This window comes from Anolis carolinensis, chromosome 1 (genome assembly GCF_035594765.1).
Source record: "Anolis carolinensis isolate JA03-04 chromosome 1, rAnoCar3.1.pri, whole genome shotgun sequence".
In the NCBI taxonomy this organism is placed as follows: domain Eukaryota; kingdom Metazoa; phylum Chordata; class Lepidosauria; order Squamata; family Dactyloidae; genus Anolis; species Anolis carolinensis.
The window spans coordinates 310,193,637-310,211,525 of record NC_085841.1 but is presented as its reverse complement, the minus strand read 5'-3'; the positions used below and the strand labels follow the sequence as shown (position 1 = coordinate 310,211,525).

Here is a 17,889-nt window from a genome sequence, read left to right as displayed (position 1 = left end):
TAACTGGAGTTAGCTTTCTTTAGAAAGAGGACCCTGCAAGCTTATGGCATTTTGTGTTATTTATAAAGAACTATAGCACACTTTTTAAACACTCCAATCGACAGCCAAACTCCTCTGTCCTGAATAATATGATGAGAGTAAGGAAACCTCCATAAGATTCTTCCTGTAGTAAAGATAAAGGTTTTCTCCTGACATTAAGTCTAGTCGTGTTGGTACTCATCTCCATTTCTAAGCCGAAGAACCGGCATTGTCCATAGATACCTCCAAGGTCATGTGGCCAGCATGACTGCATGGAGCACCGTTACTTTCCCGATGGAGCGGTACCTATTGATCTACTCACATTTGCATGTTTTCAAACTGCTAGGTTGGCAGAAGCTGGGGCTAACAGCAGGAGCTCACCCCGCTTCCCAGATTTGAACCGCTGACCTTTTGGTCAGCAAGTTCAGCTCAGAGGTTTAACTCACTATGCCACCAGGTTCTTCCTGTATGCCATTTAAAACTGTGGTATACCTCTTTTTTACTTTTCTTTTTAATTCACAGCTCAAGTGCTCCCTGCTCTCCTTTGCTAGATCTCAGGGCCCTTCCACACAGCCATATAACCCAGAATATCAAGGCAGAAAATCCCATAATATCTGCTTTTAACTGGGTTCCCCAAGTCCACACTGACATATATTCCAGTTCAAAGCAGATAACGTGGGATTCTATTCCGCTGTGTGAAATGGGCCTCAGAATAAGGATGAGACATCTTTCCTAACCCTCCCGAACCATTTACCAGTAGTTTTCCTAAGAAACTATGGTTTTACCACAGACTTCTGTTAAGGGAATCTCATTTGCATTTGTACTTCTTTTCAAACTCTACAATTTTAACTACCATCCAGAAACCCAGATAATAGTCAGAAGGATCTAAAAATAATCCTGTTTATTACTCATGCTCCAGACAAAGTTAATTACTTCAGCCTCTCACTGATAAAATGACTGAGCTTTGGATCAGTCATTTGCATTGTCTGTTAAGCCCCTCAACAAACAACAGGGCTGCATATGATACATGTCATAAAAGACAACAAAGCCCTGCTTGCATACTTATAGCCTAAAACACACACACACACACAGAAAAGCCCTGTCTCAGACTCGTAAGTCAGTCTGGCATTTGCCTGATGGGTGGGAACAGACCACTGCCCTTGAAGGATGGGTAGTACCTAAGTAGCACTGATATAATATGCTCCTAGCAAAGAGACAAGCATGCCTAAACAAGCTGCAGCATCTGGCATATCCAGTTTTATTTCTACTTTCATGTTACAACTACCACTTTACAATCAACTTGCTCCCATCTTAAAAACGGTGATATCATTCATTGAAAATGGCCCCAGCTTTGACAGCTAGCATATACACCTTATGGGCTTAACATTCATTATAAGAAAATGTTCATATTTCTTGTATTCAACTTCCTTATAATCTACCTGGGTTAATGAATTCTTGTATCAAACATTTCCTAGAAATTATATTTTACCTAAGTAATGTACATGATCAAGTACTTCACAACAAGGGGTTTATAATCAACATTTAAAGAGATAATGTGATTTTGCAACAAGGATAAGACCAGTTACAGGTTGAGTATCCCTTATTCGAAATTACAACATCTGAAATAATCTAAAATTATCCAAATGGGTGGATGAGACAGCGGTACCTTTGCTTTCTGACAGTTCAATGTACATAAATGTTGTGTAATGGCCAAAATGATTTCAAAAGTGTGCATAAAATTACCTTCAAGCTATGTATATAAATAAAACATAAAACAAACTTGTGTTTAGACATTGATCCCATCTCCAACATATCTCATTATATATATGGAGGTATTCCAAGATCCAATCTAAATAAATAAATTCGAAATACAGAACACTTCTGATCCCAAGTACTGTATTTCAGATAAGGGACACTCAACATGTATTAGTGGATACATGAAGTGCAGAACAAGGAGCAAGGTGCATTACTTTTCCCCATATTTCATCTAAGAAAGCAACTTGCAGTTTCTCAAGTTGCTCCTGTTAACAGAAAAAATCTAATAAGTTCAAACAGCTGAGTTCATAATGAAAGCTATCAAAACACATTTTATATAGTCCTTAATTCTTTGGTGGGGCCACTTCCTCTTACTGAGTCCATCAAATTCAACTTTCTTTGAAGACAGTAATCCTCCAATAGGCCACATGCTGGCATATTGTGTAACACATTAAATTCTCACTCATTGTTCTCCAGTTTGAAAACACTACATTGTTAGAATAGATCAAAAATGTAAGAACAGCTGGATCTAATAAAGCACCACCTAGCTTCCTGTCCACTCAGAGGGGGCAAACAAGTATCTCCGAGAAGGCCATATGTGTGATCCCACAGCAACTGGTATTTTGCAGAGTTCAGAAAATTTACTTTTTGAATGACAACCCCTAGAATCCCACACCCTCTAGGACTTCCAGTTCCAGAACTGAAAAGTACAAAGGTGTACTTTACAAAAGTAAACTTTCCAAGTTCTTGTATTCAGAACATAATGCCAATCATCTTGGCAAGTAGTCTTAGTTACCATGGCAGTTAGCCATTGACCGCCCATTAAGATTTAATATATTTAGTACCTGCAAGGAAGTAACGAGTTATGAAGGTTTGATTTTAACCATGTTTTAACTTTTGTACTGTATGCTTTATTTTGTTGTAAGCTGCCTTTGATTCGCTTGCGGGGTAATATATCTTATATGAATAAATAATCATAGTCCCACATTTCCTAGCTATATTTTACCATAGCACATCTTTTGTATGTCACAGTTGATATATAGGTTCCGTCTTCTGACTCAAGTTCTGAAACCAGCATCTCATGACAATGCTTCAATACTTACTGCTGGTGTGGAAGAAAGCATCACTGCTAGCATCAGCATGAAGAACAGAAATGCCATTGCGTCCTATGAGGAAGGAAAGACAGATTTACTCACAGCTGAAGACTAAGGTAACTAAAAGGATGACATTTAAAGCCAGAAACAGTTTGTGGCCTTGAAACCTGAAGCATCTCCTTAGATATTCCTGCTGTGAAACAGTTCTGCTGGAGGAGAGGGATTTCTGAAGCAAACAGTTCAACACAGAGGGTGCATTGGGATAAAACTAAGCAGTTGTGGAAATGATAAGGAAACAAGAAACATTAGGCTTATTAAGTGTTTATTAAGAACTTAAACAACAGATACAATATGAACACAAAGTTTTAAAACAGAGTGCCCATACTATTTCAAAGCACATTATTCCTTTAAGCTAGAAACTCCTCCTTTTAACTTCCACTGCCTACCATAAAGTAACACAAACCAGTTCTGAGCTATCAACTGAGATGTGGTGGCGCAATAGGTAATAATAATAATAATAATTGTGCAGTTTTCTGGCATTGTATATTTCTGCCACTTCTGTGTCAGTTCATTTGTATTTTGATTCTGTAACCCACTTGTCGATGGATGTCCAGAATCGGCAGCATCCACCGCGGTCCTTTTTATCCTGGGCCAGTATAGACTTCGTTTTGGTTTGTTTCTCCATAATGCTAATGGGTTGGGTGCTCTTAGTTCCACTCCTCAGCTGAGACCTCTCTGGCTTGGTTGGACCTTCTGGTAGTTACCGCCAGCACAGCTCTCAGCAACCTTGGAACAGTTAAGCCCCCCCCCCCCCCCCCCCAATGACAAGGTGGCATCACACAGTCCTAAACGCTTGGGAAGTGTTCAACTTGTGATTTTATTATACGAAATCCAGAATATCTATCTGGACTATGTCGTGTCAATAATAATAATAATAATAATAATAATAATAATAATAATAATAATAATAATAATTTGGTTTATATACTGCCCTATCTCCTCAAGAGGACTTCCAAAATAGCAAAAGAAACTGTACAACAAATTAAACATAATAAAGAATAAGAAACATAAAACAAGAAGATACAATTCAAAACAACCACAAAAATAAAAAGCCAGTTACAAAATGCTCCATCAGCGGGGCCAAATATAATAACCAGGGCTTCAGAGTGGGCAAGGCCAACTATAAAGTGTAGGCAAGACAAGTGCAACAGAATTTCATAGGGCCAGGAAGTGGGTAAAGTGCTGAGCGGGGCCCTAGTTAACAACCCAGAGGAGCCTAGGACTAATCCTACTCAAAAATCTGCAGGAACCACCAAGTTTTCAGATTCTTGAGGAAATAGGACAGTGTAAGGGCTTGCCTGATCTCTCTGGAAAGGACGTTCCAGAGTCGGGGAGCCTCCACCAAGAAGACCCTCTCCCTTGTCCCCACCAGCTGCGCTTGTGATGGAGGTGGGAGAGAGAGAAGGGCCTCCCCGGCAGATCTCAGAGCCCACGCTGCTTCATAAAGGGAGATGCGATCATGAAGATAGGGAGAGCCCATGCCATATAGGGCTTTATAGGTCATTACCTGCACCTTGAATTGTGACCGGTAGTTTACCTGCAGCCGGTGGAGCTGTTTTAGTAGGGGCGTTGTATGCTCCCTGTAGTTAGCTCCAGTTAGAAGCCTGGCTGCTGATCTTTGAACCAGCTGAAATTTCTGGGTCGTCTTCAAGGGCAGCCCCACGTAGAGAGCATTGCAATAATTCAGGCTGGATGTAACCAAGGCGTGGACCACTGTGGCCATGTCCGACTTCTCGGACATGGTTAAACCCTTGTGCTGGATGGACTGCTGACCTGAAGGTTGCCGGTTTGAATCTACGAGACGGGGTGAGGTTCTGTCTGTCAGCTCTAGCTTGCGGGAACATGAGAGAAGTATCCAGCAACACATTGGGGTGTACCCGGAGCAACGTCTCTGCAGACAGCCAATTCTCTCACACCAGAAGTGTGAGAATTGCAGTATGTTCTCAAGTCACTTCTGACATGATAAAAAAGAAGCTGAGTTCTGCCTATCAAGCAGCTTGAGCAGCTGAGGGGGAAAATGAAGGGGTCTGAGGCTGTTAAGAATGGTGGGAGTTGAAGTCCAAAACACCTGCAGGGCCCAAGTTTGCCCATGCCTATTGCATAGTATGTTTCTCTCTCATTGTTGAGCGCAATATACTTTCAATAAAACAGAAGTCATTATTTGCTGTTGCACCCTTTCTGTGAAATATTTGGAGATTTGGTTGATTAGCAGTGTAACCAACCAAATGTTTTCAACCAATGTCTGAGAGATAGCAACTAAGGACCCTGGCACATGTGCCCTGGAGTATTTGCATAGCATACCCCCCCCCCCCAACATTTTACAGCTGAAAACTAAGACACAGGTGGTCACACAACATCAGACTGTGATCCAGACGTCAAAAGTTATTAATGAGGAAGAACACTATAAAAGTTGGGAGAGGTCTGTTCCTGCCTATCCTCTCCTGCCTGTGTGTACATCGAGTGCCAACTACTTTTGGACTTTGAATTCATCCTACAGGGAAGGGCACGATTCTGTCATCGCCCCTTTCCTCCACCCAGCTTAGGTAATTGAGTACAAACTACTTTTTGCACTTTGAATTCAGTTTGTACAGCTATAGTAAGTTGATGAAGGAAGGTCATTGGAGGAGGACTGATTGAGACGTCTCAAATTTTGTTATTTCTGTGTTCTGTTGAAGGCTTCCATAGCTGGAATCACTGGGTTGCTGTGAGTTTTCCAGGCTTTATGGCCATGTTCCAGAAGCATTCTCTCCTGCCATAGATGTGGGCGAAACGTCAGGAGATAATGCTTCTGGAACATGGCCATACAGTCTCGAAAACCAACAGCAACCCTTTGTTATTTCTGATTTTATACTGTTAACCCAGTATGAAATCAGAATTAACAACACATTTGGGTTTACCAAATGTGCCCCCAATGGTGCAGCGGGTTAAACTGCTGAGCTGCTGAACTTGCTGACCAAAAGGTTGGCAGTTCGAATCTGGGGAGTGGGGCGAGCTCCTGCTGTTAGCCCCAGCTTCTGCCAACCTAGCAGTTTGAAAACATGCAAATGCGAGTAGATCAATAGGTACTGCTCTGGTGGGAAGGTAATGGCACTCTATGCAGTCATGCTAGCCATATGAAGTTAGAGGTGTCTATGGACAATGCCAGCTCTTCAGCTTAGAAATGGAGATGAGTAACAATCCCCAGAGTTGGACACGACTAGACTTAATGTCAGGTGAAAACCTTACCTTTTGGGTCTTCCAAAAAGCTGGAGCTAACAGTGGGAGCTCACCCCGCTCCCCGGATTCAACTTGCCAACCTTTCGGTCAGCAAGCTCAGCAGCCCAGAGGGCACATTTGGAAGACTCAAATGTGTTGTTAATTCTAAAGAGCTGGTTAAAAAGTCTCTGATCATACCACTAGATAATTAATGGAAAGAAGACACAATATCAGTTCTGAATTGTTTTTGAATTTATGCTTTGAGTACACAAATCCTGTACAGCCCCCCTAGCGATAACTAACAGTGAATGTTAATTTCAAGCTCTCGGTAAACAGAGGTGTTACACATTATTCAAAACATAATATCAAAGCTATAGGTTCTGGACAGGTCAACCACCAAGCCAGAAATTAAAATAAACCAAAAACCAGGTCTCGCTGCAGCAGCACTTGTCTCTTGTATGCTATCAAAGTGACTCTAAATCAAGAGATTTCCACAGCTGTTGCAAAACGTCCTTGGTTATTTAGTTGTGAGCCACATCTGAGCAGGGGGTTGTGTATGAATGGGGAGTGGAATAAGAGATAATCTCATTTTCTCTCTACTTTCACACAGCTGGTCACTTTATATAACATGTTATAATCTGCAAAAAGCACGCATATAGACTGTGGCAATGGATTAGTGCAAAAGTACTGCTTGTTGCCATTTATTCTCACATGTTGTATAAACTGTGATCATCTGTTCTCCCCACTACCATATGTCTGTGTTTCTAAGATAGTTAAGATCCTTGGGTGGAGAGGCGTCTTTTGCTTTTGGAATTCTGAAAGGAGGAAGTTCTTACATTGAGGATTGTGAAGAAACAGTAATACATTGTGACTAGATCCAAACAACATAATGCACAGATTTCAAGACACACTGTGGAGGCATTGCCACCCTTTGTAGGCACAGGGGTATGCTGCTGTGGTTGTGTGCCTTCAAGTCGTTTCTGACTTATGGCAATCTAAAGGAAACCCTATCATGGGATTTTTCTGGCAAGATTTATTCAGAGGGGGGTTGTCTTTACCTTCTTATGAGGCTGAGAGAGTGTGACTTGCCCAGTCCATGGCCAAGCTGGGGTTTGAATTCTGGTTTCTGGATTTATAATTCAATGCTCAAGCCAATACACCAAGCTGTTAACACACATTTAGCCCATGGGGATGAGACGATCCTCCAGAGCAGTGCTTCTTGCCTTATCAGCTACAGGAGACCAGCAATTATTTTTTTCCAATATGCCAGGGATCAGCACCATATTGGTGTCCATTTACTACAACTATTTCTTTCTTTCCTGGAAACACACCAGCAAAAAGCGAGTGCTAGAAATAATATCATAGGAAAGCTGAATAGCACAACTTGGGGATCATGACTAGATACAGTGAAGACATCTGTCCTTTTGCTTTACTACTCTGATGCTGAATATGCATGCTCAGGGCCGAAGTTTGCCCAAGCCTGATTTAGCCGCTATTGCACCACGTGACATCTGTCGGGAAGTAGCAGTCAGTAATGAAAGGACCAAGGCATTGACATCTCTGATCCATCCTCTGTTCGGATATCAGCCAGCATACCAACGCCTTAAATCATGCAATAGCTTTCGAGATACTCACAGGAACACCTCAGCAAGCTAGAGTCCAAAAGTGGCAGGTTAAAACCCGGGACCCCAATCAGTGGCTGGTACCAGATGATAAACTTCCTCCTGGGCACACAGAAGACTGGACGACTTGCAAGGCGCTGAACAGACTGCTCTCTGGCACCATGAGGTGCAGGGCCAATCTTAAGAAATGGGGCTACAAAGTGGAGTCCAGGACAAGCGAGTGTGGAGAAGAGCACACCACAGACCACTTACTACAATGCAGCCTGAGCCCTGCCACATGCACAATGGAGGACCTTCTTACAGCAACACCAGAGGCACTCCAAGTGGTCAGCTTCTGCTCAAAGAAAATTTAGTATAATGCCAAGTTTTTAAACTTTGTTTGTGGTTTTTAAAAATACATTATAACTGTATTCTCAATTCCCTTCTGACATGATAAATAAATACTAGGAACTAGCAGTCAATGGCTCAGATTCAGGGACAACTGCTTTGAGTAGCATGGCTTCAGAATGCAATACCATAAAACACAAAGGATAGATGCTAGAAAGAAAGACTCTGGAATCTCCCTCCTCTTGATCAGAAGGGTTTTCCAGTTCTTCACAGGTTGCCTGGATCCGAACCAATAGTAATATCTCTTTTCCCCCTTTTCTCCTTACTTCTTTTTAAAGTTTTGACCAGTCAACATTTAGCCTAGTACAAAGGGCAATGTCTCATCCATCCACAACCTATGAAGCCTTATTTTCAACAATTTAAAATATTTAGATATGATAAGAAAATATTTATCAATGGCTATACACATACTTTCCCATCCACATAAGAGAGTTTAGAAAACAAGTACAGTGCGCTTAACCTTTCTGCTTCCATCCATCACGACCAATACAAAGAGATTCACATGAGTAATGAAGACAGCCTGTGCTATTCGGGTGTCTCACAATAAACCATAAGACCCTAATGAATTACAAAGACTGTTTTGGTTTCATCTCTGTAGTGCATAGAGTTATTAAGCCTGAGAGCTCAGACATGGTCCTCCAGCTGCTAATATATGTAGTTTTGGGAGTGTGCATTAGCACAAACTATCTTGGCAGTGCACTGTGATATGAAAGGAAATATGTGAGGGACTAACTGCTGTGCATCAGAAAATAAATGTAACGTTATGATGGGAAATAAAGACTGTTTGTTCTTTGAGGAATCATCACAGCATTACTGAGCCCAAGATAGATACAGAACCAGAAAACTGGAAAGGGTTACTATTTGGATTAGCATTTTCCAGTGTTCATACTTTGCATTTTGTGCCTCTCTATTACTTTGGCAATGGACAAAATGGATTTGTGCAAGACCACTGGCTACTTGCTTTACACACATGAATATATACACTCAATCATGGTTGCACACGTCAAAGAAGTTGTTGCTTTTAATTATACCCCTTCTTCTAAAAGCTGGTTTTCAATGCAGTTTATTTCCTATTGTTAGTTTAATGTATTTATTTATTGTCATTTTGCGCATTAAATTTCCCCTTTGCAAAATAGGATTAAATTGTGCCTGGAGCCAAATTAGTAGTCTCTGCAGATGTTTTAACAAGGGGGTTACATGCTCCCTATAACTGGCCCTGGTCAGCACTCTGACTGCAGCATTTGGAGCTTCCTGAAGTTTCCAAAGCAGCAATATCTGAAGTTTGTTACAGTAGCCCAAATGAGATATAATCAAGGCATAGAATCATGGAGTTGGAAGAGACCACTAGAACCATTCAGTCTAAATCCTTGCCATACAGAAAAATACAACCAAGGCACCCCCGACATATGGTCATCTACTTGAAAACCTGCAGAGAAGGAGACTCTACCACACTTCAAGGCAGCATATTCCACTGTTGAATAGCTCTTACTCTCAGGAAGTTCTTCCTAATGTTTAGATAAAGTCTCTTTTCCTACAATTTGTGTCACTGCATGTGCCACTGTAGCCAGATTTGACATCTCAAGGAATTGGCACAGTTGGTGCACTAGTTTTGTTTTCTGGGAAAATGTACTCCTTGCCACTGCTGAAACCTGAATTAAACCTTGTGAAATTGTAGTGAATGACTGTTCTCCTAAGTGAACTGGAGATTTGGAGATTTTGTCTTGCCTGAAAGTGATCCCAAAAAATGGAGAATCCATATCCTTGTCTCTAGACTGAAGATGACCAACCAAATTTGAAGACTCATGACCAAACCTTGATATTTGCCAATTCTATGAAGACTACAGGAAAAGGGTTGTTATTAGGAGCTCTGGGCTCTGCTGATGTGACAACTGAATGCTTGGTAATACTTTGAAAAGATCTTAGATGTTAGCATGAAGAGAAGCACAGTAAAATATAGCCCATGAGGAAGTTGAACAAGGTATTGCTAAAAGGAGAGAAATTGTTGAAGAAGCGACTTAAAATCTAAATAAAATCCTAGTCACAGTATACATTGCTCAATTTTGTGGTATCTTTCACAATGATTCACATGTTCTGCTGACCTTAGTAAACCAGTTTGCTGACATCATTACACAGCAGAATATAAGGAGTAGAGTTTGGGTTACTGCATATTGACTTGGTTGAAAATGGCATAAAAGGAACTGCTGCCTCAGGATCATCTTTAAGGCAAGAACAATAGTATGACTTTCCTATCTGAACGGGGCAAAATCCCTGGACTTCAAGTGGGTATGCGAAAACTTATTGAACTGAAGGACATTTGGCCTAAGAATACCACAGAGTTGCGCTGGGGGACTGAGAAAATGCATGAAGAGGACATATTTGGTCAGATGTGGATTAATGGAATTACAGATACAAGTCCTGTAAATAGGGCGGGATTGTACTGTAGAGGGAGTAGCCACTCAAAAGTTGTCCAATGTGTGCCGTAAGACAGTTGTTCAGGAATGATGCTTTACATCTCCCAACATAATGGACAACAAGCCCGATCACTCCAACTTGCATGATGGAGAGTGTAATATTATTCAGATCAAGAGTGCAAAGTTGAGGTGTGGGAAAGGCATCACTACTCAACAATTGTGGCTCATGGCACACACTGATGAGAAAGGCTGCCCTATATTGTTGCGCATGGAGACTTGTCAGCAGATTTATTTTGCAACTAGAGCGTTTGCAAATGTTTCGCAATAAAAATAAGTCACATCATTTTCCCGATCAGAGGCCCTTTCACACTACACCATGATTTCACTTAAACTGCCAAGGATGGAGTTTGTGGTTTGGTGAAGCATTACAACCTGCTGGCTGAGAATTCTCAGTGTATGCCTAAGATTCTCAATGTGTTAGGTTCTGTCTTTAACATTTTATTCAATATTTATTATTTCATTAATAAAGATCACAACTGATTGGTCTGGTCTCAGTTGGGGAGCACATGGCAGCCCCAAGGTGAAGGAGAACAGAAGGAGTAGATGAGGAATCTTATTGAAATAAAGGCCAGTTGGCTTAAAGACTCCAGAGTTGTGCTAGAGGACACAAAAATGCCTAGAGCAGGAGTTCTCAAACTGTGCTCCCCCAGATATTTTGGACTTCAGCTCCCACAATTCCTAACAGCTGGTAAGGTGGCTGGGATTTCAGGGAGCTCAAGTCCAAAACACCTGGAGGAGCAGAGTTTGAGAAACACTGGCCAAAGGCTTCAGCCATAATGAGGTGCCCAGCTTTACGATCAATAGGAAGGTTGTAGCCTGATCAACCACTTCATGTCTAGGTTCAGCTGGGAAGAGGGCATGAACCCCAAGAAAAGAAAAAACAAAAAAGCAGTGCCAATTCAGATTTGGGCCGGGGATTTTGTGGCCATGAATGCAATTTAAATCCAGTATATTTCAATTACGTGTGGCACTAATTGGATGAATCTATGGCAGCTCCATAGCAGAATATTGCATATTGGAGTTGAATTATTATGAATTCAACCCAAGTCTTGCCAACTGTGATATCACAAGATCATCCTTAGTTATCTAATCTTTGTGTTGAAGGGTTGAAAGGATCATCCTGACCTGGCAACCCTAAATTTTAAAACACGCCTGAGGCTTTCCTCAGACGACTCCCGCATTACCTCATTTAATCACCTGCTCCATAGAGGCTGCTGAACAACATATTTTTTCCTAATGTGTTCAACCTACAATTAATCAACTCCTGCCTAAAACTTAACATACTTTTAAGAAGAGTCGCATACTATGGTTGACGGAGATCTGGAAAGAAGATCTTTCTTTAAAACGTAATTACCTAAGCTTTTTATATGAAAAACCCACTTTGGATTATTGTTAAAGGAGCTGAAAGGGAACAAAAGCTGACTGTGTACTGTACATCTTAAAAAATGTTACAGATCCTGAAGCAGGGGAGTCTTATGCCAACAGTAATATTAATTCCAGGTGAAGTGCCAACTATATAAATATTTGGCCTGAGGACAGTTCAAGGTGGTTGCGACTGTTTTCATTAAAACCAGGCTCAACAACGCCCCACAATCACAGTACTCAACATACGTGGAAAGGAACTTGAATCCTTATGCCCCCTGCCTAATTTTGAAAAATACATATGCATACATGACAAGGAGCAATATTCAAAAAGAGTTTAACTATAAATATACAAGATATGGAAGTTTTTGAATTCTCTATCAGGCATTCCAGAGAACTTAAAAGCAATTAATTTATTGCCTGGACATACAGCCTGGAAAACACACAGCAACCAAATTAATTTATTGTTTATCCTGACAAAGACATTACCTCAGCTTTGTATTCTGGACTTTGTTATGCCAGCATCATCACTACCACACTCACTATACCTTGGAAGCTTTTGTCTGAAAAGAAAGACTAAAATATCTTTGATATATTGATGTTATGTGGCTATATATGGCTATCCTAGCCTAGATTTTTCTTGGCATGATTCATTCACAGGCAGTTTGCCATTGCCTTTTCCTCTTATGCAATGAGGCTCTGGCCTGCATAAGATCACCCAGGTCCCATCTACACAGCAACATAATCCAGTTCAGTGCATTTAATCTGCATTCTGAAACTATTATATGGCAGTGTAGATCCAGCCACAGTGGGTTTCCAGGGCTGAGTGGAGATTTTCATCCTGGTCCACCTGAGTCCTAGTCATAGAATATTAGAATCATAGAGTTGGAAGGGACCTCATGGGCCATCCAGTCCAACCCCCTGCCAAGAGGCAGGAAAATTGTATTCAAAGCATCCCTGAAAGATGGCCATCCAGCCTCTGTTTAAAAGCCTCCAAAGAAGGAGCTTCCACCACAGTCCGGGGGAGAGAGTTCGACTGCTGAACAGCTCTCACAATGAGGAAGTTCTTCCTAATATTCAGGTGGAATCTCTTTTCCTGTACTTTGAAGCTGTTGTTCTGCATCCTAGTCTTCGGGGCAGCAGAAAACAAGCTTGCTCCCTCCTCCCTATGACTTCCCCTCACATATTTATACATGGCTATCATGTCTCCTCTCAACCTCCTCTTCTGCAGGCTAAACATGCCCAGCTCTTTAAGCCTCTCCTCATAGGGCTTGTTCTCCAGATCCTACTCCAAGGACCTCATCACGTCCTAAGACTCAGAAGGGCAATTATGAAGTGACTAGATAAGATCCACAAATGCAACACTGTATTGCTTAAATATCAAAGCCAGAATAATCAATGTCATGGTATTTCTGATTTTTATGCATGCTTTAGAAAGACAGGCAGTGAAGAAAGCTGATCGGAAGATCTGTTCATTTGAAGCGTGTTGCCACAGGAAAATTCTGCAGTTATCATCGACCACGGAAAAGAAAATGAATGGGCTTAAGAGAAAAATTAACTCTGGATTCTTAGAAGCCAAAATGACTAAACTAAGGGTATCTGTCATACTTTGTACATATCATGAGATGACATGAAAAAACAGTAATGCTCAGTACAGTGGAAAGCAGTAGGAGAGGAGGAAGACTGAATTACAGGCGGAAAGCCTAGGTCACAAAAGCCTTGATTTAAATTTTCCAAGATGCATCTATCATTCATACTGTCACCATAAACTGGAGCTAATTTGATGGCGAATAAAAAGAACAACATAAACAAATATGATCATTCTACACAGACAGTAGCTGCTCTCTGGGGTCTTGGGCAGAGAAAATAAAATATGTTCCTCAGCTCTGCAGCTGGAGATGTCTGTCAGGAACTGAACCTGGGACCTTTTGCATGCTGTACGTGTGCTTTACTGCTTCTAATTCCTCCCTAAAGATACGGCTTCTTCAGCACTGTACATCTCAGCACTGGGGAAGCTACACCAATTGAATGCTTGCCTTGCTCATGAAGCTTTGAAAAGACAGATGGACTATCCACCCCTCAGCCACCATAAAATAATGGGGAGTCATGGCTAGGCTACTATCAGATGACACAGTCATTGCTCCTGCCTGCATTCCCACCCTTGGTCACAGAACTACAGATCTATCATTAATTTGGGCTGATCTGTGCTCACTGAGAGAAATTGCGAAATTAGCAAAAATAGTGTGAAAGATCCATTATTTTGCCTCCAAATAACGTGTGATAGGGTCTGTGACAGTCTCTGTGCCATTTTGGTGCTTGGCCTGGTGAAGCCTTCACGTTCCAATGGATGGTCCTTAGAGAAGCGAGCTATCAGCCCTGTTTATAGAAATGCATAAATACTCCTTTGCAATTTTTTAAAATTAGAAATGACAGCTATTGTGGAATAGAGGCACTGGAGAATGCGATAACTTTTTTCCTCATGAAAAAACAAAGCAAAAAAACACCTGGGAGGAGGAGACTTCTTGGCTCTGTATGAGGAGGAAGGTATTGGATGCCTATAGGGAAGCACTCCAAAGTTTGATACGTCTGATGAGAGGAAAAGTCACGAAATGGGACGACGGAGGACTGAAAGGTACTATCTGTTCCCTCCCCACTGCCGCTTTATAAGGTCCATAGAGTGTCTTTGTGCAGTAGATTTCATACTCATCTTTCTAATAATGACTAGTCATCTTTCTAATAACCACTATGGCATTCTAGCAAAAGATCCCAAATTAGCACTTTGGTCCACATCTAAGGAAGACAATGCCAGCAGTACTCTTATTCTGATTTTGGTAATCTTTTCAAGATGAAGTATTCCCCTTCTCCAAAATTCACATTAACTTGTCTACAGAATCAAACAAGTACTGTATTTGAGACACCTCGGACGGCTACTTGTAGTTGTTCATTCCAACATTTTAAACCTGCAGCAGCATGAAAAAACAACTTCGTGCCAGTTTCAGCCTATGATGCCACTGATGGCTGGTTGCCTTGAGCAGAGAAAAAGCTGTTCAGCTGTTGGCATTTAAACATGATGATATATTTTCATGTGAGTGCAGTTTAAACTAAAGAGAACTACGACAGCTTTCCAAAAACCTAAACACATATATACAAAAGCAAGAACTGTGTATGAGAAGGCTGGCGTACAATGAAACTAACTGTCTTAGGGCTCATCTACACTGTTGAATTTATGCAGGTTGACACCACTTTAATGGCTATGGCTCAATGCTATAAACTCATGGAGGGCTATAGTTTTGAAAGATCTTCTCTGCCAAAGGGTGCTGGTGCCTCACCACACAAATGATCTCATTGAACCATGACAGTTAAAGTGATGTCAAACTGAATTACCTCTACAATATAGATGCACCTTAATAGTACAGCTTTCCCAGTATGTGAACTCTTTCCTTGCCATCTAAATAAGAATTCCAATACTATGCTATCATACATAAAAAGTCGGCTAAATGCATGCATTACCTTCTCAGCTAAAATCTGAGAAGATTATCCCAAAGGCAGACAATTCAAGATAAGACGAAGCAAGAAACTCTCGCTCACATGCAACTCCGCAAAAGAAATGTCATTATTATATTGGAATAACTGGTAAAGCCACAAATGGGTTAACATTAACATTTAACACACTGCTTTCCTCCCCTGCCTTTGCCAGGGAATCTGCTGTTTGTCAGACTGATGTTCGTCAGAAAGCCTTACTTCTTTCTCCCTCCCACCCTGCTTTTCAAACTTTTTATCAAGCTGATGAAGCAACAGGACAAAACGCAAAAGTGAAGCATGAGAGGCATAAGAGAGCAATGAGAGCTAAAGGCTGCGTAATCTGAAGTTAATGCTTACCTGTGCCTGCAGATAACGCCAAGTGAGGCAGGGATGCCACCCTGGGGCTCCACTTGAATATCCCGAAATCCCCAGGCTTCTGCTTCAATCTAACACCCTCCTCTCTTTTCTCTTGCTTCTGTTTGGTTACTAATCCTTACTGCACAGGAAAAGGAGAGTTGGGTTTCATTTAACCCCTTCTACAACAAAAAGTCCCTCCTCGGCTTTCCTGTTTTGCTTACAAAAGTTGTAATCACGCACATAGGGAAAGCACAAACTTTCAAATCCTTTCCCACCTCTTTGATTTGACTATGTATTGCTTTTTTTTTTTAATGCAAACTGTTGTTGCACAAGTCATTGCCAGGGTGGGGCATTTCTCAACTTGACTTTTCTTTTACCCGCAGGCAGTACATCAAAAGAGGAGATGAGTCAGTAGATATAACTATCTATAAATGCAGCCATTGTTTTGTCATTTTCATTGATATCCTTGAGCTCAACAAGATTATTATTATTATTATTATTATTATTATTATTATTATTATTATTACTACCACCACCACTACTATTATATTTATTACATAGAACAAGAAAAAAAACTGGGTATTTGGGTTTTTAGGCCTGTTGCTGGACTTATTGGGGAGCTGGTTCAAAAGATGTCATTGGATAAACTGCATTAGCTCTAATTTCTTAGATATGATTATGCACAAGCAGAGTGAAGAGTGGTGGATGGCATATGTTTTATGTCTCAAAAACTAGTGCTGATAGGGGAAAAACTGCCACTTTTGGAGCCAGCAGGTCAAATATACCAGAAACAGGATTAACATTTGAGGCACCAAAATGTGTGCTGGCCAGTGTTGTATTTATTTGTATTCCACTTTATCTCTCTGATAGACTCAAAGTGACAAACAATAAAAGTAATTAAATCACATTTCCTTTGCAACCAGAAACAGGGCCTACATTGAATTCCAAATGGAACTCTTTCTTCCTGCTCTTTGAAGTTGGGAATACAAACCTGTCAGAGGAATCCTAGGGTGTATTTACGTTATAGAATTAAGGCAGTTGTCACCACTTGAACAGCCATGGTTCAATGTTCTGTATTCCTGGGAGTTGTCATCTGGTGAAGCACTGATGCCAAGCATCAACACACACACACCGGGTCAAATTATTACTAAATTTACAACTGGAATTGCGGCAGAAGGAGCCACGGAAAGTGGGAGACCCACTGGAATTGATTATGCAGACGTTCAGAGGATCGGAGGAGCCCAGCAGCAGCCACTAAGGGACCTGGATACAATCTATCTTGCCCCTTTATTACAAAATAACCCTATAATTAACATACACTATGCTGTGTTATCCTCTATATTTGATTCTTTGTATCTTCTTTTCCTCTGATGTCTTTCTTTCTTCGTTTTGCCTCTTGCAGCCGGCCCCAATAACCACATGACCCCATAGTCCCCACAGCCCTCGGAGCGGGGCTCCCTTCCTTCTCTCCCCCTGCAGTCCAACTAACCCCTTTGCCAATCCTTGCCCCTGAAGGTACCAAGATTCCCATGGTCGGGAACCCCTGGTATCCACAGATCCCTTTATATGTATAATATATTATTTTGTGTTTTCTATGAAATTATTTGCTCTTTGATTGGCTGGTGGGTACCACAGTCCTGCTTCTCCAGGGAACCCTCCCATCAGGGCCGGCTTGGCCAATCAGCATGAAGACGGCTTCAGCTGGGGCGTGAGCAGGAAAAACAAAAGGATCTTTCTTTATAAAGTTATGTGTTTTGCTTTTATGAAATATCTCAGCTTCCTTTAACAGCTTACTGTGAGCTGTCATCCTTTCCAGCTAGATTGAAATAAAATATCTCAGTGGCTTTCTTCTTCAACTGGTGAGACCTTTTGATTGGGAAACATTGGATTTATAGCTTCTTGTCTCACCAGGCACAGATCCACAGGCAGCCCACAAATGGTGCCGGTCATCCACTTAGTAGGTCTCGGTATCCGGGGTGCGGGTTTTGCTATCTGCGGTCCGGATCTCGCTATCCGCGACTGTTTCAAATTGCTTGATTTCAGCAC

The 17,889-nt window shown here is 41.3% G+C and overlaps 1 protein-coding gene across 3 annotated transcripts in view; it reads right to left on the bottom strand.

Moving 5' to 3' along the window:
- Positions 1–16,081, bottom strand: part of papln (papilin, proteoglycan like sulfated glycoprotein) — a 67,750-nt gene extending 51,669 nt beyond the window's left edge. The window contains exons 1-2 of one of the 3 annotated variants that reach the window (XR_010002036.1): positions 15,844–16,081; positions 2,877–2,939 (exon numbers count right to left, since the gene is read on the bottom strand). Coding sequence is in view for 2 of the 3 variants with exons in the window: in XM_008103950.3 (XP_008102157.2) it covers positions 2,877–2,933 (57 nt within the window). In the remaining variant the exon portion in view is untranslated. The remainder of the gene's footprint in view (positions 1–2,876; positions 2,940–15,843) is intronic. The other 2 variants (XM_008103950.3, XM_008103955.3) reach the window with 2 other exon arrangements.
- Positions 16,082–17,889: the final 1,808 nt, after the last annotated feature.